The 20688-nt window shown below is 43.2% G+C and overlaps 1 protein-coding gene across 1 annotated transcript; it reads right to left on the bottom strand.

Moving 5' to 3' along the window:
- Nucleotides 1-2960: 2960 nt before the first annotated feature.
- Nucleotides 2961-18135, bottom strand: NPY (neuropeptide Y). Its single transcript, XM_083468666.1, has 4 exons — nucleotides 18014-18135; nucleotides 16202-16389; nucleotides 5688-5768; nucleotides 2961-3475 (listed from the first exon to the last, which is right to left on the bottom strand). The coding sequence occupies exons 2-4, from the start codon at nucleotides 16387-16389 to the stop codon at nucleotides 3451-3453; spliced, it is 294 nt and encodes a 97-aa protein (XP_083324792.1). The 5' UTR covers nucleotides 18014-18135; the 3' UTR covers nucleotides 2961-3450.
- Nucleotides 18136-20688: the final 2553 nt, after the last annotated feature.

Raw genomic sequence — 20688 nt, 5'->3', positions numbered from 1 at the left:
CATAATTGATCCATTGTTACTTCAATCATTTATTCATACAAAAAAATTTATGTAATATAATGTGAATTTATAGAGAGTATTATATATGTGTTGTATTGAATACATAATTTTAATGCTGATGTAGACTCATCTAGAAGGGAGCGAGTTGATTTTTGAGGGAACATTAGATTGCGCAGTAGTGTGTAACATGTTATGTGCAGAGTTTTTTTGGTTTTTGTATGTTTATATAAATGAATCAGTAAAAACCAAAAAGTAGATCATCTGTGATAATTGCCCACCTATCAATTTCACTGTATGTACAATTTCACTGCGACACCATGACCAGTCATTGAGAAATAGACATGTGCTGCCAACATGCATGAGCTTAATGCAATTCCCTATGGAGAGCTGCTCCTTGGGGAAAAACCCCTTGCCTTCCATAAGAGTCCTCACTGAGATGGAATGAAGGCAAGAATATGTTGCTTTCTTAAATAACTCAGAGCAATATGGCTGAGTACCCGATACATAAGCATAATTCAAGGTGTAATCCATCGTATGTTGACAGAGCAGCCATGAAGCATGTGTTTCACCACCACCAGACTTCCTCAGTATGCATGTACTGAAATGCTGGTCTGCCACAAGGAATGGGAGACCCACACGCACCTCCCACTGCATATGCGTAGGTGAGAGGAAGATCTGAGAGTGTCAGGAGGAGGGGACAGTTTTGTTGAGCCCTGTGCTGATCTCTCCACTTGAGTGACTGCCTCCACATGGTTAGCGAGCCACGCTCTAAGTTTTCACATTTGGAAATATGGCAGAAACCTCCCCAGTTTGTGGCATTCCCGGTTGTATCTGGCAATGGCACCATTTTGTAAAATCTTTTTGATTATGCATTGCGAACCTCAAATAGTAGGAGTGTTTGATTGAGCAAGGCCTGCAACAAAACATTGCAGGGAAGACTTTTCATGTATAGGATCTAGCCCATGGGTAGGCAAACTAAGGCCCGGGGGCCGGATCCGGCCCAATCGCCTTCTCAACCCGGCCCGTGGACAGTCAGGGAATCAGTGTGTTTTTACATGAATAGAATGTGTCCTTTTATTTAAAATGCATCTCTGGGTTATTTGTGGGGCCTGCCTGGTGTTTTTACAGGAGTATAATGTGTGCTTTTATTTAAAATGCATTTCTGGGTTATTTGTGGGGCATAGGAATTCGTTCATTTAATTTTTTCAAAATATATTCCGGCCCCCCACAAGGTCTCAGGGACAGTGGACTGGCCCCCTGCTGAAAAAGTCTGCTGACTCCTGATCTAGCCAGACAACCACCCACAGTCTGCCTCCTTCCACAATAGCCCATTCAATCTCCCCTCTGTCCCCTCTATCTCCCCTCCCCTCCCAGTACCAGACGGTGGGGCAGCAGCAATCACCTCACCGCCCATCACCAGCGTCATTGCGGCCTCCCAGGAGGGGGAGAGGGGAGTAGTCAGTGAGATCAGAACACTGCAAACACACTGGCGGAGCCAATCCATGCTTCCACCAGTGCATTTGCACAACAACAATCTCATAGCCACCTTCCCTCACCTCCAGGGAAGCAATAGCAACGCCAGTGGTGGGAGAGCAGGTATGTGCCCCACCTTGGGACCATGACTGCTTCCCACAATAATCTGCCAGAATTCCATGGTTGCTAAATATGCTCTGTTCTCATGGGATGGTTCTGGTTGTCCCCCTGCATAAGGTTGCTTTCTAAAGGTTTTTTAAAAAATTCTGCAGACTTACAGTTCTTCCCGGCCTGGTGCTCCTTCCCTCCTTTGCACAGATGGTGTCGTTTTGGCTAAATAAGGTTCCATGCTTGGAGAATTGTTGGAGAATGCAGACTGTTTCATAATAAGGTAAAATGTAAAAGACCCCTGGATGGTTAAGTCCAGTCAAAGGCCACTCTGGGGTTGCGGCGCTCATCTCGCTTTCAGGCTGAGGGAGCCAGCATTTGTCCACAGACAGCTTTCTGGGTCATGTGTCCAGCATGACTAAACCACTTCTGGTGCAACGGAACACCGTGACAGAAACCAGAGCTCACGGAAACACCATTTACCTTTCCGCCACAGTGGTACCTATTTATCTACTTGCACTGGTGTGCTTTCAAACTGCTAGGTTGTCAGGAGCTGGGACAGAGCAATGGGAGCTCACCCTGTCGCCGGAATTCGAAACCCCAACGTTCTGATCGGGAAGCCCAAGAGGCTCAGTGGTTTAAACCAGAGCGCCACTGGAAGATAAGAAGAGCTTTACTGGATCAGACCAAATGCCTATCTAGTCTAGCCTCCTGTTCGCACATGGCCAACCAGATATCTATGAATATCCCTCCAGCAGGACATGAAGGCAATATCAGTCCCTCTGTTGGATATTCAAAAGCACATGGCCTCCAATCCTGGTGGTTGTATGTATAAATATAGAAGCCTCCCTCGATCTGGTGCCCTCCAAATATTTTGAACTACAACTCCCATCAGGTCCAAAGAGCACTTGCTCGCCTGCTGGGAATGGGAGTCTTGATAGCCATCAGGCCAGATGAAAACCCATCAGCCATGAATGGTAGCACCACGAGGGTAGCAGGCAGGCAGGCAGGCAGGCAGGCAGGCAGGAAGGAAGGAAGGAAGGAAGGAAGGAAGGAAGGGAAAAGGAGGGGTTACCAGGATCCTGGCAGGCCATACTTCAGGGCTGGTGGCCTATATTTAGTTCCATTTAGTTGTGGAGATCTGCACTAAATGTTCAATGCTTTGAGCAACACAAATATTTCCTAAATTCATCCTTCTGTTATCTTAAATAAAAAATAAGGGTTCTTTTTTTCAAAACAAAGCAGCAATAGGTTTAGAGCACTTTTTCAAATTGGTTTTGATAGGCTAATTCACTGGCTCAGGGAAAGTTTCTGTCCTCTAAAAATGCTATCAACATTAAGAGATTTGTCAAAGCAATAAATAATATTCTGTACACTGATTAATAAAATATGCACTTTCCACATTTTTTTATTTTTATTTTTTATCTCAGTTGCATCATGGGCAATAATTGTAATGGAACAAATAATGTTCTATAAAATAAATATTAAAAGTGAGTCCCGAGGCCAGAAAAATTGTCAAACAAATGTCACTTTTTACAACTACTGTACTGAAGTTGGTACTCTGATTGTTGTTCATGCTACTTGAGACAGTAAAGAGGTTGTAACTCAGTTTTAATAGCTTTTAAAAAAAGAAACCCTTGCCCATTATAATGGGCCTTTTCTTGACACACACATTTAAAATGTTACCATTTGGAGTGCACAATTAATTTATTTAAACAAATGTATGTACAAGGAGAAGGAAGGGAGAACACTACAGAATTCAGTACGATGGCTGCATGCATTTGGTGGGTGTGATACTCCCAGCTGGTCTTCTTAGCAATGGGACATGAAGTGAAAACTAGGAAAAATACTGAAGATGGTTCATTCCCATCACCACATGGAAGGATCTTCGTACCTGTAGCACAGAGAAAAACATATCCTGGTGGTCAGTGAGAGAATAGAAATATTTAAACTGTTTTTCAGGACTACTATAAGTTCACTCAAAGACATATATGATGAGTTACCACGTGCAACCCAATTCATAGACAAGGAGGGATACAAGTGAGATTTGTACACCGAATAATGGAAATAATAGTTTTATATTAAGAACGTTCTAGGTTGAATCCAGTGAAATCCTTGCATGAGCAGACCAATTTCTGCTTGCACCACAGAACTTCTCTTCCTTCTCCACCCTCCCGCATGCACTGCCCTGAATCTGTTCTGGTAGATTTGGGAAGTACCCAGAGCACATGGGGTTCAGTGGCACACAGAGGGAGAAGTTCTGTGGTGTGAGGAGGAGATGTTTTGCTCAGACAATGGCTTTGTTGGATGCAGGGACAGATGGATGAGGAGCCCAAGAAGAACTTTCACAGAGGAGGATGTTGTTCAACACAGGATGAGTCAAGTGTCTGAAGGCTCTGGTGTTAATTTCCTAGGAAGGCATGGAAGACACATCGCCTGCCCATATATATCATGTGCCTTCTTCCTGGAAAGGAGAGTCCTCCACTCTGATTTAGGCGTCTGAATTTAATCCTACTGTAATGCAGCCAATCCAGTAAAATCATTGGTTTCTATACCATTGAAGAAGGCCACAAGGTTGAAATACACCTGGGAACTGAATTGTTACTTTTTTATCTTTAATTTACTTTAAAGTATTCATAGGCCACTTCTCAGGGCAATTCCCATCCAAAGTGGCTTTCCAACAGCAAAAGAAAAAGTAATAAAAATAGAAGTCAGCAATACGAATAACAAAAAACAACAAATGTATTTGAAATCAAAAGACCAATAGAACATAGCATTGCTCACCATATTAGTTGGTGACTAGACTTATTTCTCTCTGTCTGTGTTGCAGATAATCACATTATTTTGTTAACAATGTGTTGAAAATCGGATTCCGTGTGTGTGTGTGTGTGTGTGTGTGTGTGTGTGTGTGTAATATTCTAGTTTTCCCTTTAAAGTTTGATTATGTGCAAGCTGCAGTAGATGAAGTAAAAACTGTTGAATTATATTATAAAGGATTGTTCCTTGCTCTGAAGTGAGTCTCACTACTGGCTGTATCTGACTAAGTCTTCCTTAGTGTAGACCCATTGAAACCAGTGGACTTAAGTTAGTCAAATTCAGCTAATTTTAAACATGCATTTTTCACAGAATTCTTGAGCGCTTGCTTAGCTCTCTGCCATTGAACCCACTGGCTTAGCTTTGACAGAACATCATCCTGTTTGAATAAGGTGGATGCATGATGGCTTGGATGAAATTATATTCAGAGGGAGGGAGGGAGACAGAAGATATTTGCAATTCATTAAAGCCCAGTTCTTCGTGTAACACTCTGTACGTTTGTACCACAATTGCAGAATCTCTAGTATCTATAGCTCTATTCTAGCATTATTTGGTTCAATGTTTGTCAACATAGGACAGGCACAGGCAAACTCGGCTCTCCAGATGTTTTGGGACTACAATTCCCATCATCCCCGACCACTGGTCCTGTTAGCTAGGGATGGTGGGAGTTGTAGTTCCAAAACATCTGGAGGGCCGAGTTTGCCTATGCCTGACATAGGAGCAAGGAGTGAGGTCATGTTGAGTAGACCCCCTTCGGACAATGTATGTTCCTTCCTCAACAACTGTACAGCATGGTCGTACATAGGGTGGAGACCATCACATGTATAAGTTGTATGCATGAAAGCTTCCCAGAGATCTGTAACCCTGTGGTTCTAGATCTTGGAGAACCACATGGAACTATACATGGAAAGTCCCGATTCCCTACAGGCATTCATGATTGTTGGGTGAGAAGCATGCCATGTTGTGGGTGGGGTAATTCATCATGGTCCTACTATTTGGTCTCACATTGATGAAGATTTATGTAAACTTTTTGGCATGTAAAAAGTTTTGAATGTAAACTTCAACAAATTCTATAGTAACTCCCCCCCCCCTGCCCTTTAGCTTTAAAGCAGGGGTCCAGAACTGGATACGATTCTAGAATGTGCAAAGTAAAAAAATAACCTCTTATTTGTTCAATATTTCTTTTTTTTTTTACAAAAAGAAGGGTTGGTAGTTTAGAGCAAGGGCTTAAGCAACTCAGTGATAAGATAGCTCAGTGATAATAATGATCACAAAAAGACTTTTATACGTACCTAGATCTAGGAATATTTTCTGTGCTTTCTCTCAACAAGAGGTCGGAGAGCAGAGTCTCTGGGCTGGATCGCTTTCCATACCTGTTGAATCAGTTTTGTTTTTAAAAAAGAAGTATCTTAAAAACAGATTAAGTTGAAACATGTAAAAACATGACAAGAATTAAGTCAAATGTGTTATCTGGTGCTTCAACCACACAGCACTTTCCTCAAATTTCCCATATAATGCAGTGTGAACACACATAAGGCCATAGTTCTGTGGTAGAAGCACATCTGCTGCTTGTAGGCATCTCCCTGGCTTCTCCACTAAAAGGATCAGGTAGCAACCAATGTGAAAGACCCCTGACTGAGACCGCAGAGCAGATGCCCACCCAGATGTTGCTAGACCAGAAGAGGATCATCTGGTGGGGTGAAGCCACAGCAATAGCCTCCTGGCCGTAGCATTGAACTCTTGTGCTTTCTTCTCCACCCTTCCCCACAAGTCACAAGCTGTTATCAAGTTGGTTCCAATAATCTGCACTTTCAGTTTTGTTGTTATCCTGGTGTGGTGAGCATGGCTAAAGAGTTAGTGCAAGTCAACTAATTTGAGTTTTGCTTCTTTGAATTACACTGGCTGGTGGGGCAGCTATTATAGCTTGCTAACAATGCGTTGGGTACTGTGCAGAAGAGACGTCATGCATTACTAAAAACCAGTGCTTTTTTTCAGGGTGTATTCAAGGGTACGCAGTACCGGCACCTTTTTTTTTTTTTAGATGAAAAGCACTGGTTAAAAGTGTAGCACTTACTGTAACAACTTCATGGTAAGTACCAGCACTTATATTTCTAGAAAAAAAGCACTGACTAAAACCACTTATCAATTTTCTTGGTCTAATCCCCTATAGAGCTGAATTTATTTATTTTTTAGTGCGGGAGTGATGGGTAAAAGAGAAGTGTTTTTTTTAAAAAAAAAGACAATACCTTATTCAACAAGGGACACTTTGTTCAAAGACGTGACACAGACAGAGGAAAAAACTGAAAGCATCTAACTCACACAGATAAAATTCACAATGATCCTTGGTACATAACAATCAGAATGCTAAAAAATGTAACTGCTTGAAATTTCCAGAGGGCACAAAACACTACAGCTTGACTTTTATGTGCTTCATTGTGTGAGGAATACAGACTGTGAAGAGTGTTGGGAGGGCTACACAGTGTTGGGAGTTGCGTTCAGAAGGCTGGCTTTGTACTTTTCTCAGATAAAGCAAACTTTCTTCAACGCCATCGCCTCCCTCTTACTAAACTGGCAGGGGAAGGGAGTGGCATTCTGTGGTTCTCCCCGGTGCCAAAATATCTTGGGCTGGCCCTGCACATGACTCTCCCAGCTCCTCCACCATCTTGCAGCTGTTCTCCACTTTCCAGCAGTGGCTGTGTGAAGCACCTACTCCAAAATCATAGAATTGTAGAGTTGGAAGGGACCGTGAAGAGCATCTAGTCCAACCCCCTGCAATAAAGGAATATGCAGCTGTCCCATATGAGAATAGGGTGGTATGCACCCTGGAAATGATCTCTTTCAGTTTCTGCCTTCTGGAAGAAGGTACAGGGCTATAAAGACTAGGGCTAGCCGCCTGAGAAACAGTTTTTATCCAAATGCAATTTTGGTTTTAAACGCAGTGTAAGGTAGTCTCTGTGGGAGTACATTGTATTTAATTATAGGGTATCAGAGTTTTTAGGGGTTAACCAGGCTGGGATAGCTGGGATAGCAGGCTTGTTGGTTTTTGAATGTCTGATGTATATTTTTTTCATTTTTGTTGTTCTGTGTGGGACAATGACAATAAATATTATCGTATCGTATTAATCCTGCAACCTTGGCATTATCAGCACCATGCTCTAACCAACTGAGCTATTGCTCACTTCTCTTAGAATGCATTTGCCCTGTTTTATTTGTTGCGTTAAAAAAAACCCCAAACCCATCCTTCCCTCAAGGAGCCCAGGCTGATCGCATAATTCCATCTTCCTCACAACAAGCCTGGGAAGGAGGGAGGGAGGGAGTCAGGGAGGGAGGGAGGTTAGGTTTTGAGTGTGTTACTAGAAGTAATGTGTATGCCATATATCATTCAGCCTTACAGAAATCAAAGTTCCTATTTTCCAGAGAGGGAGCAGAGGCTGAAAGACGGAATTTTAAAACCCTCTAGTCTTTGGAGGGGGGTATAGTGTGGCATACCTGAGAGGGCAGAAGTACAATTTATTAAACATGTACAGTGATACCTCCGGTTACGTAAACTTCGGGATGCGAAAGTGGCAAACCCGAAAGTATTTTACCAGGTTTTGCCATGTGCGCATGTGCAGAAGCGGTCCTCAGGTTGAGGAAACCTTGGGATCCGACCGGACCTCCAGAACAGATCCCATCCGCAACCGGAGGTACCACTGTATTAGAATTCCCGTGGTACTGTAGAACAAAGTCTAACTAAGCCCAACAAACTGTCTCCAGGGGACTAAAAAAATAAATACCGTATTTTTTGCACCATAACACTCACTTTTTTCCTCCTAGAAAGCAAGGAGAAATGTCTGTGCGTGTTATGGAGGGAATGCCTACGGGTGGCATGCTTACGGATTTTCCTCCTCTAAAAACTACGTGCGTGTTATGGTCGGGTGCGTGTTATAGAGCGAAAAATACGGTAAATCCCAGTCAGAAGATCCTGGGAAGCTCGAAAACAGGACAAGATGGTGATAAACATCCCCTGCTTGTCTCATTTGACCATTGATGGACACGACCATGTTAATGGCATGGGAAGGCCCATAGCTCAGTGATAGAGGACATTCACTGCTTGAAAAACTTCCTGGATCCAATCCCCAACTTTGCTAGGTAGGGCTCAAAAAGACCTACAGTGGTACCTTCGTTCCTGAATGGCATAGTTGCCAAACAAATCAGCTCCCGAACACCACAAACCCAGAAGTAAGTGTTCCTGTTTGTGAACATTTTTCGGAAACTGAACGTCTGCTTGAGCTTGAGCTCAGAAAGCTCCTGCAGCCAATGGGAAGCTTATATCTGAAACCTTGGAGAGCCAGTCAGTCTGGGTAGCAGATAATACTGAACTACAGGGACCAGTGGTCTGACTCAGTATAATAAGTCTTCTTCCTGCACTTCCAATAACCTATTTTCAGTATTATTATTTTTTTTAAAAAAAATTCCCCATTTCAATGGTACATACTAGCTTCACTATAACAAAGGCATTCCCTTTTGCATTTAGCCAATGAGATTTCTTTATGCCATACAGACAAAGCATTTCTGAAGTGAAGAATATGAAGAGAACCAGCTGCTTTAATCAACCACCCATACAATAATTTAATGAAGCATAATGCTAAATTCAAATGTTCTCTAGCCCCAAATGATCTGAGGCTTGCTTCTGCTTCCTTTCTCCAGTGAATTGAGACATGGCCAGAGCTTCAGCGATAGAGTGAGTTAATATCCTTAAGGAAAATGCCTGGGCTTTTTATATTAGTTTACCAAATTAAGACTCTGATCCTGCTGCCTATTATGAGCCAAAACCCTCGTTGATGTCAATTAATAGTACTTCTGGATGATGTCTTTCACAATAAAGAGGAGATTCAGCTGCAGTAAATATAATGGAATTCAAGCAAAATTGCCACCCACTCTTGCTTGAATGCCATAAACCAGGACCCCAATTTAAAAGGGGAAAAACAGCTCTAATACCATGGGACTCGGTTCATTTGTTAGGTTGCATCTTGCAGTCCTAAAACAGATATGTTCTCTAGAATTCCCCCCTCACCATGAGATAAATTTTTTAAACATCTTCATCATCATCATCATCATGTATTATTTATACCCCGCCCATCTGGCTGGGTTTTCCCAGCCACTGTGGGCCGCTCCCAACAGAACACCAGTAACAATAATAAAAAAGCAACAACATCAAACATTAAAAGCTTCCCTAAACAGGGCTGCCTTCAGATGTCTTCTAAAAGTCAGGTGGTTGTTTATTTCCTTGACATCTGAAGGGAGGGCATTCCACAAGGCGAGTGCCACTCCTGAGAAGGCCCTCTGTCTGGCTCAATAAGGAGTCTTATGGAACTATTTTTAAAAGAACAAACTGGAAACCTACCTTTGCCTGTGGTTTGTTTGTTTTAACATCATCTCATGAGTGAATAACCCTAACCGACCCTATGTCTGTTGACTCGGAAGGAAGTCCTATTGAATTCCATGGGGTTTACTCCTCAGAGGTATGTAGCTGCTTAGGATGGCAGCCAAAGACTGTTTTGATTTCTAGTTCTAGTCTTTGATTTCCAAGAAGAACCAATGTTGGCAAGATGCTTTTACTAGAGGTGGATTCAGATGATCATGTTATTTGTGGAATGATTGCCAGGGGTCGGGGCAAAATTTGGTTCACTTCACTATGCAATTCACAGTTCCTGAACCAACAGGCCAACTGAATGTGATGCAGCTGTGCTATCCAGCTCACACTCTGCCTCCACTGTCTGAGACAGCAAAGCTTCTAAATTCCAGTTGCTGGAAACCACAGAAGTGGGTCTTGCCTGGGGGCTTCTCGCCACTGTGTGAAAAGGATGTGGGGCTAGATGGGCCATTGGCCTACTCCAGCAGTTCCATAAGACTCCTTGTTGAACCAGGCAGAGGGCCTTCTCGGGAGTGGCGCCCACCCTGTGGAAGGCCCTCCCTTCAGATGTCAAGGAAATAAACAACTATCTGACTTTTAGAAGACATCTGAAGGCAGCCCTGTTTAGGGAAGCTTTTAATGTTTGATGTTGTTGCTTTTTTATTATTGTTATGTTCTCTCCTCTGAATGTTATGGTGCAGTTCTCCAACACAAAGACAGGCACAAGACTGCGCTTAGCTCAGGAGGGAGCACAAAAATGCATGTCGCAACACACAAATATACATTATGTTGCAGAAAACATGTGCTTTAAATGGGCCTTGAATGTGTGGGGTGAACGCAGCCGACGTCACAAATCCAACATCACTGACAGGCACTGCTGGGTTTTCATTAACTGCTAGAGTGCTGCTGAGCCATGTCTCATGGGGAGAAAGAAGAGGCTGTGGGCTGGGCTGAAAGCAAAGCTTTTGAGCTGCAAAAATCTACCAGTATGTTTTTTTTTGGGGGGGGGCACACTCTTCTTGTTGCTGGTAAGGGGTGTTTGAATGTTCTGTTGTAAGAAACGCTTTTGAGATATTTCTCATGGTGTAAGATATTTGGCACATAGAAATCCCTCAGAGGGTACGTTCACAATGTACACACCAGAAGGCCCTGCATTATGGGGATTAAATGGGTTATTTCTGTTAGAATTCCTGCTCCATGTCTGCAGTCATGGGATTGTTGTCTTTCACATGACCGTATATGTTTTGACTCCACAGAGTGGGAAGTGATGGAGACAGGATGTTTGTGTTACTATGTTCCGTGAGGTGGGACTATTGTCCTTTGTTCTTTTTCCCTTTGCTGTCTGATGCTAGAGAGAGGGGGAACCATGTTGCAGTGCTTTATATGTAAATAAAATAGATTAGCCAAAATACTGAGTTGCTGAGGTCTGTCACGCATGATGTGGATCCCTAAGTGTGCCAGTGTCGGTTGGCAACGGTCGCTGTGACATTCGGGCTGAAGAAAGCTTTTGAAGCTCCCGAACGAAAGACCAGGAGGGAGAGAACATGCCAGTTGGGCATGTGTCTCTGCCAGGGTCCTACTCGAGTGTAGGCTGAACTCCTGACAATTTCTGTATGTTGCTGGTCTGGCTGTTCCTCTACCACTACAGCCCTAAGCCTGTATAGGTGATTCTTAGAAACCAAACAAGGCACAGAGGATGAGATCTGGTTGGAAAGCCAGCTTCTCCCCTCTCTCTGTTGCATCATCTGAAACACTCAGATGAGAGATGAATCAGACCAGAGGCCCATCGAGTCCAGCAATCTGCTTTTGCAGCTACCACCCAAACACCCATGGGAAGCCCACAATCAGGGCTTGAGCAGAGTGGCACTCTCCCACTCAGGATCTTCTCATCACGATACCACCTTCAACACTGAAGGCAGTATATAGCCATCATGGTTAGTCACCATTGAGAGCCTGATCCCGCCCCCACCTCCTGAAGTTTCCCGATTGCCTTTTTTTAAAGCCATTAAAGTTGGCAGCCATCACTGCATCTTGTGGCAATGAATTCCATAGCTCAACTATGCCCTCAGCCTTTCAGCATTCAGCTTCGTTGAGTGATCTGGGCTGTAATTATGTGAGAGGAAGAAAATTGTCTCCCATTCTGCTTTCCCTACGCTATGCACAATTTGGCAAACTTCATTCACATCCACCTTTGGTATCCTTTTTTCTACGAAACCCCAAACCTTGTAGCCTGTTCACTTGGATCCTATCAAAGGAACAGAGGGACGCAGGGCTGAGATCCTGAATTGCTAGAGGCGTAGCAAGGCATGGATCTTTCTCCTCCAGCTTGAGTCTTCTTCTACAAAAGGAGATGAGGGCTTGAAACAGACAGAGGTTTGGTATTCCCATTTGTTTCTTGTTTGCCTTATAGGAGTTCTTTGTTGAAAAGTGGTACATTCCACCCTCTCTTAAAACCTTTTCACATGCAAGGCTTTAACCAGGTTTTGTTTTAATTGTTCCATAATGGAAATGTACAACTTACGCTGGTTGTAATGTACATTTCACTTCAAAAAAAACGGCCTGTTTTCTATCCAGGATTAATATTTCCATACGGCAGAAATTGTGAATGGAAAGCTAAGGGTTGTTTTTCCCCCCAAAGTCTTCTGTAGAAGTGGTCTAATTAGACAAAATATACTGGTGGAAACACATTTTCTCACTTCGTTCTCTTCTTATACCTGGTACTTTGATGTGGATCAATTAATCTGAATCATAAAATTGTAACATCCAACCTCTGCTTAGAAATCTCCAAGGAAGGAGAGTCCATCACCTTCCAAGGGAGTCAGTTCCACTGTTGAACAGCTCTTATTCCATCACTTCTAAATGCTTTGCTATTTGTTCCTTACTAAGGAATGGTTCCTTATCTAGCATTAAAATGCTGTAAGGTATTCCTTTTTCAAGTTAATAAAGAAATACAGTTAGCTCCTTTTCTCTTCTTTTATTTCTCATTTTTTTTCACAACACACACAGTGACAGGGAGCTGGCTGTTCTGACCAGAGATGGACAAATCGGTCAATTTCAGTTTCTCTCTGTTCCTAATTTTCCCACTATTATGTTCTGTCTACCACATTTCTGCATCAGTCTGGCAAATATTTTTGTCAGCACGTTCGGATTTGCCTTTCTCCTAATATACACATTTTTGTATGCAGTCTTCCCTAATATAATGCAATTTTGTAAGCTTTTTTCACTAACGTATGCGTGTTTATGCACACTCTCACCTAATACACCCATTTTCAGGTACGTGTTTTGGCATTGCAAAATCCTTTTTTTAAAAAAATCATATTTCAAAGGATAGCTACATTTTAATTCACGTGTTGCTTTCAGAAGTGTGAATCAGGTCGATTTGCATTAAAATATGAATCAAATTTTTCTCTCACCCAATTCCAGTGTGTGACATATATGCAATTTTCTTACAGTACCACAATCTGTTCCTCTTTTTTTTTTTTTTTTTTTTTTTGAGTTCTTCAAGTACCAAACCCTACAAAGGGCTGGATTTTCACACAAGGCTGGATTGTCCAGAAGAACAATCCTGACTTGCTCTTTGTATGAACACATGGAGAGATGTGATAAAAATAAAAGGACGAGTGAATACAGGCAATAGTAAATATACCTGAAAAAATTGCAACGATTACTGGAAATTGTGCTTGTTATATCTAAAATCCATTGGCTCACATGGTAGACTTATTCTTGTGAGCACATGCCATTAAACTCCTTTTGATGAGAGGCCTTTCCAGTGGGCGCTTCATCGGGGGGTTGCAATATTTTATTGCACAGACACTAAATTACCAGTTTGCTAAGGCGTCTTTAACAAGATGAAATGATCATTCTGCCTTCTAATTCAATCCCCCCCAACTGTGAGAGCACAGAACCAATGGCAACCTAATTAAAACTATCTCCTCTGGTTTGAATAGTAACTCAATTAGGACATGAACCAAACCTGGACTGTGTTGTAATCACTTCCTGGGACTAAATGGAACAACATCTAATGACCATTTGAATTAAGTTATTGTGGGCATCCAAATGGAGAGATTATTCCTGGGAATTTTAGTTTTTATTTGAACTTTGAAATTGATGCCATAGCAGAATATCTCTCTTCCATCAACCAGTATGCAATCTCCCCCCCCCCCCTTTTCCTAAAAGGATATTGCAGCCTAATCTTTATCATACATACATTCTAAAGGCCTGTAACTAAAGATATTTAATTTCTTCTCCTTCCATATTTAAAAAATCCACTTTTTAACAGAAAACGCTTTAAAAGTGGAGAACAATGAAACCATTAATTACTATAAAATATAAGACAAAATTTATCCAAAATAGTCCAATAAGTGCATCAGAAAAAGGGATATATAATCCAAAGTTGTTGTTGTTGTTTTTTTAAAAAAAAACTTTTATATATATATAAAAAAATCTACTGCTTGCCTAAACAAAAACGTTTGAACTGTATGACTGAATGGATCAAATTTCTGAACCTGCTGGATCTAAGGCAGCACAAGGCTCCTCTACTATAGGAACACAGGCGGGGAATAAGTGTCATTGGAGAATGAATGAAGCATTTCTATAATGCATGCTCTTGTGACCAGCTTCCCAGAGAGGTTGCTAAATGGCATTTTTTGCACATGAAACATTAAACAGTCCAAGCCTATGATGGTTTACTCAAATTATGAACGTATGGAACAAATATCCTGCCCTGCGCTTTCTGCAACAAATCTCAGGCTTCTAGTCCTTACATTTATAGATACCTCCATTAGGCTGGAATGAAGGGGGAAGGAGTTTTAGAAGATGACAGTGGTTTGGAAGAGGCTTTGCTTCCCACGGTGAACACCAGGGGTCGCCAATATGGTACTCTCCAGATGTGCGAATTCAACACCCATCTGCCCTCTCCAGCTTGGCCAATGGTCAGGGGTGATGGGAGTTGTAGTCCAACAACATCTGGGAAGATCCAGGTTAAAAATAATTTGTTTCTCAATTTGATCCATTTACAAATTTACATGGTTTTGTATGTATTGTGTTTTTTTGTGCATTGTGACTTGCAGATATTTTTATTGATTACTGTTTAGTAATTATGTAATGTAATTGTTAAGAGTGGATTTCTGTGTAATTATTATTTGCTGGTATTTTGAGAGTTATTTTTATTGGCTACTTTTATATTCTGATGTATTATTGAATATTACTTTATTTGATATAAGTTGCTTATTGTGTTTTTATTACGACATTTTTTTGTATTGGAACAAATTATCATAAAGTGTGTGATCTTTTGTTTTTTTGTAAACTGCCTTGAGTATAGCAACACAGAAAGGCAGTATACAAATTAAAAGTGAAATGAAGTGAAAATGAAACATCAGCTGCCCCTTGAGGGGTGGGATTACCCAGTCATCAGCAGCAGCACCAACTGCACATCCACTGGGGGAGAAATAATAGCATTGCTTCGCACCTGAACTATTGCACTGCAACTATGAGGAACAGCTGTCTGCTTAAATTGCAACAGATGATCACTATTAGGAACGAGGAAGGATTAGGGTGATAATAGAAAAAAATGCATGAATTTAGGAATGAACCACATCTGGATTCCCAGAAGTAAAGGGATGAGTAAATAGCAAGTATGCAAACACCCCCTGAGTTTCCTATAGGCTCTAGGCACCTATGCATTTAATTGTTGAGTAGAAGGGAAGATGTTCACCAGGTGCAGCTTGCCCTGCCATAGTGCTGCAGTAGTGTCAAATATGCAATGGTAATAATAATAATAATAATAATAATAATAATAATAATAATAGCCTTTCTACACAAGAAAGTAGGGCCTAATAGCAATTCAAGGTAAAAAATAAGCGATAGGCTGCATTTTTTCATTTTTATATTTCCATGCGGGATGAGTGGGTGTGCCACTAGAGCAGGCATACCCAAACTCAGCCCTCCAGCTGTTTTGGGACTACAATTGCCATCATTCTGACCACTGGTCCTGTTAGCTAGGGTTGATGGGAGTTGTAGTCCCAAAACATCTGGAAGGCCAAGTTTGGGGGTGCCTGCACTAGAATGAGGCTGGGAGCCCTTCAGATATGTAGATCTTCCTATGTGCATTGCCCATTCTGGAACTGGGCAGGCTATAAATCAGGGATGGCTAAACTATGGTCCTCCGTATCATGTTGGATGACGACTCCCATCATCCCTGAACACTGACAATGCTGATGGGAGCGAGGATGCAACAACATTTGGGGAGGGGCACAGGTTAGCCACCCCTGATGAAACTCGCGATGAAGAACTAACATTGTATCACATCCGGGAGTTGTATAATGGATCCGTGATACGTGGTAGGCGTCCTTAACCATGACGTCGCTCTTGCCGCCCAGAGTGACGGTGGCGATGCCCCCCTTTGGCACCTACCTCTGTCGTGTGATGAGGTTGATGTAATGCCTCAGTGCCGAGTAGTATCTGGCCATGTCTTCTGCAGGAGCATCCTCGCCAGGGCTGTCCGGTTTGGATGGATATGCTTCTGCCAGAGTCCCCAGGCAGATCAGCAGGCACAGGGCAAGCGTCATCGCAGACAGCCACAACCGCATCATCCCTTGCATCTGTAGGATACAAGGGAAGGATGCAGGGTGGAAGGGTGAGGCAAGGCAAGGCAAGGCAGAAAGCATCACATTAAATGTTTCTCGCTAACCATTGTTTGGGGGGCAGGGGCAAAAAGACAGTGAAAGGGGTGGTCCCCATTCCCTTGTTGTATTCAGAAGAACCCATCAACTAGCAAAACTCCTCTGATGTATTGAATATTGTAGGTCCTTGGCTAAATTTCTTCTAAAGCAAGACTTGCTGGGAGTTAGGTCTGCTTGGAGAACAAGCTAAATGACCACCTAGTGTGCCAATTGGTTGTAGTTTCTTAATGGGGAAGGATAAGTGTGGCTTGTAGGTTTTATGGTTTGAACCGACCGCACTGTGCCTCTCACTGGGGGAAAAAATGAAGGGGGCATAGACATCTTTTAAATAGCTAAATAAAATTAATGACTCAGGACATGCTCCAAGACTGCATCGTGGTGGTGTTGAAAATGGATTCTGGGAGCAGGTCGGAGCAAGGCAAACTAAATTAAGCCCTCTATTTCCCATATTTAGAATCAATATTAGACGACATTCCTTTTGGTTGAACGTTTGTTTGTTAATTAAAGCTTCAAAGGATTTTACAGAGTTCGTAAGTCGTTCTTTCATTTCTGCTGAGTAAAGAATAAATCTAGGAAGCTTAACAGCTTTCACATCCTTTCTCCAAGTACATTGCTTCAGTCAACATTCTGGTTTTAGTTTATTTTATAGTCTCTCTTAAATTCTCTCTTAAAAATCAATCAATCATGGAAATCCCAACAATCTTTCCCCAAGGTTCCTTTAGAAAAAGGAACAAACCCCACTGAACTGGCAAGTTTTTTTTTCCTTTGGAGAAACGAGTTTATGTTTGTAATAAGCAGTGTGGGGAAGAACTATTGGTTCCTCTGGCTAGGCATTGTGGACAAAAGCAGGTGTTTTGCTCTGCCACTGAACTAGAAGACAATAGACAACAATTGATGGGTTCCAAATGTTATTATGCCCCAGATCAACCATTCGTGTTCCTCCTAGTGGTTCATCATCACCTTTCCCAGTGAAACGGCTCAAACAGCCAGTGTCCATAGGAAGGGAACTCCAATCCCTGAAAAGCAGGCAAACGTGGGAAGGAAAAAGTTATTTTCACAAAGGGAATTTGTTTAAAATCCAGGAATGGCGACGGAGAACTTTCAAACCGACTGGCGCCATTAAGGACTTGAATTCTGTGGGACAACCCTATCCACCGATCTACTCAAAAGTGAGTCCCGTTGATCCCAGTGGGGCTTACTCCCGAGGAAGTGGGTGCAGGCTGGCAGCCTTCTCCCGGAGCAAACTCTAAGGCGAAGGAGGAGCGCACGGAGAAAAAGTTGCAAGAAGCCTTGGAAACACGTCAAATCTTTGACGCGTGGAGAAAAGAGGGGAAACCCCGAAATGGAAAAAAAAAAATCTCCGCAGATTTAAGCACCGATGAGATTGGAAAGCGAAAGACAGTCGAGTTGAAACCCTAAAGAGGGGGCTTTTAACAGATGGAGAGGAGAAGCGTCCTGGGAAACTTAGGAGGAGAAGGACAAACGGAGACCAAGAGAGATGGGGATGTGAGATGACGCGTGGGGAGGGGAGACGAGGACTCACCGTGTGTGTGGCTGAGGTTCTCTGGCAGTGCTGCTCCTCCGGAGTGTGGCTTGGGCGTCGCTTCCTTCACGAAGTGGCTCCGCTCTCCAGTGTGGGGCTGCGCGCCTCGGCGAGGTTTTTTATGGCTTTTCCAGCAGGCGGGAGGGGCTTCGAGCGATCACGCAGCGCTGACTCCGAGCCCCCCCCCCCGTCTCCATCACCGCCTCTCCGCCTGCGCCCTCCTGCTGCCCTGGGATTGGCGATCGCTTGACACGGACATGGGGGGGGGGACCAGGGGAGGGAGTGGAGGGGGAGAGGGAAGGAAAAGGGGTCCGTGGGAGAGTAGCCCGACTTGCCTCAGCCATCTCCAGCCAGGCTCTAGAGGCCCCTCGATCACTCCAGAGAAAGTTTTTGGTTTGGTTTGGCCATTTCCCCCATCAACACACTCGCAGCAATTTAGTGGAGCCAAATTCCTTCCTTAGGGCATCCGAGAAGCTGGGGGGATTTAGGGATCCTCACTCCATCCATAAGGTCCGTATTGTTCAAGCTATGGTTTTCCCAGTAGTGATGTATGGAAGTGAGAGCTGGACCATAAAGAAGGCTGATCGCCGAAGAATTGATGCTTTTGAATTATGGTGCTGGAGGAGACTCTTGAGAGTCCCATGGACTGCAAGAAGATCAAACCTATCCATTCTTAAGGAAATCAGCCCTGAGTGCTCACTGGAAGGACAGATCCTAAAGCTGAGGCTCCAATACTTTGGCCACCTCATGAGAAGAGAAGACTCCCTGGAAAAGATCCTGATGTTGGGAAAGATGGTGGGCACAAGGAGAAGGGGACGACAGAGGACGAGATGGTTGGACAGTGTTCTCGAAGCTACCAGCATGAGTTTGACCAAACAGCGGGAGGCAGTGGAAGACAGGAGTGCCTGGCGTGCTCTGGTCCATGGGGTCACAAAGAGTCAGACACAACTAAACGACTAAACAACAACAACAACAACTCCATCCATGCCCCCTTAACAGAAAGAAATGGAGGGGAGCCATTTCATCAATGAGAACTAGGGACACTCAGATGTCTAGCTGGCAAAGCAGGATTTGAACGGAGGGCAAATAGCGCTACTCACACACACACACACACACACACACACACACGAGTCTGTAGACTTCAAAGGGAGGCTAAATGCTTTCCTGCTTGCACCGAGGAGATTCAAATGCTAGGACCTGACAGGCGGCATCTGAAAAGCTGCCCGCCCCCTTTCCCTCTTCCACTCCAACTTTGATCTCGAAGCAGAGAAGACAATGATCCCTAAAAGAGCTCAGCCCTTCTTGTAATCCCACGCGGCGGCTGCAGAGTGGCAAACGCACAAATCCGAAGATTGAGTCCTGCCAAATTTCGTCTGCAAAGCTCCCACCAACTGAAGAGAGGCAAAGAAAGAGTCCTTAGCATTCCACGCAGATTTCACCAACATATCCCTAGACTTCACACATTACTTTTCGGACACAATAGATTAATTTCCATTTGGGGGGGGGAGCAGATGTGTGTCCTGAGTACATAAATGCATGTGCATAGCTATATATCAATTGTGGGAAGTCATTAGTCCATTGAGCTCAGTATTGCCTTCACTGACTGGCAGTGATTCTCCCGTTTCAGAAAGGAGACATTTCCTGGAGCTGCCAGTGAATCAGCCCAAGACCTTCTGCGAAGCAGATGTTCGTTGAGCTATGGAGAAAGGAGTGACCACAGATGCTGCTTTCTTGGAAAAATGCATTCACTAACCTGTGTTGTGATGCACAGTTCTAAAAGTGCAATTGTCTTTGGCTAATGAATACACCCCATGCGCTGTTCCATACACAAAGCTCTCACATTTCAAGGGTAACCTTTCGTTACGTACTGTATATGGGATACGGTTACTACACCCACTGAAATACGCAACGTGTGGCAAGGAATTCTTTGGGTTGATATTGCTTCGAATGGCTAAATAGCAAATTATCCCGATTCCAATCAATGCCATAGAATGTGGAGACGTGAACAGGTGTGACATTGACACATGTTATCTGTGTGAGAAAGATGCTCCAGTTCTTGGGATCCTGTTTTCTGTACCTTGTGTGTAGACATTAGAACCACACACTGGATCCCAAATATAGCCACACCAATGATTCATATCATTGTGATAACTCACCAGGTGTTTTCAGTTTATTTCTTCATTCTTCTCCATTTGTTTTTTTTTAGCCATTCTTCAACTGAGATAAGAAATCACACTTGAAAATTCAATGACACTCTCATGAATGGAGTTTCATAGAATCATAGGGTTGGAAGGGACTCTGAGGATCATCTAGTTCAATCCCCTGCAATGCAGGGATAGGCAGCTGTGCCTTACAGGGCTAGAACCTGCAACCTTGGCGTTATCAGCACCACACTCTAACCAACTAAGCTATTTGCTTTGTTTGCTTTTTCCCCATTACTTTTGAGGTGACCAAGGGGTTTGCATGGGTTCTTTTTTTTAATTCTACAAATCCTCTCCCAAATGATCTGTATTCTGCAGCCTTCCTAGGTGCCTGAGCATCAATCATAGCCTAATAATGAAAGGTCTCACGGGACTCTTTCAGACCAGGAAGTGCAGGCAGCTGGGGAGGCTGCAGAGGGCTGTAAAAAAAACCCCAACCTGCATCTTCCTTGGCCACCTTGCCATTATAAGGTA

Source organism: Podarcis liolepis, assembly GCF_965112155.1.
Source record: "Podarcis liolepis genome assembly, chromosome: 12".
Taxonomy (NCBI): domain Eukaryota; kingdom Metazoa; phylum Chordata; class Lepidosauria; order Squamata; family Lacertidae; genus Podarcis; species Podarcis liolepis.
This window is presented reverse-complemented; position numbering and strand designations above follow the sequence as displayed.

Bases quoted from the DNA above. Each gene is read 5' to 3' on its own strand.
- NPY (XM_083468666.1), bottom strand. From the start codon at position 16,389: ATGCAAGGGATGATGCGGTTGTGGCTGTCTGCGATGACGCTTGCCCTG. The intron at 5,769-16,201 runs GTAGGTGCCAAA...CTGATTCAACAG, and splicing joins AACCTCATCACACGACAGAG to GTATGGAAAGCGATCCAGCC. The intron at 3,476-5,687 runs GTACGTATAAAA...TCTGTGCTACAG, and splicing joins GAAAATATTCCTAGATCTAG to GTACGAAGATCCTTCCATGT.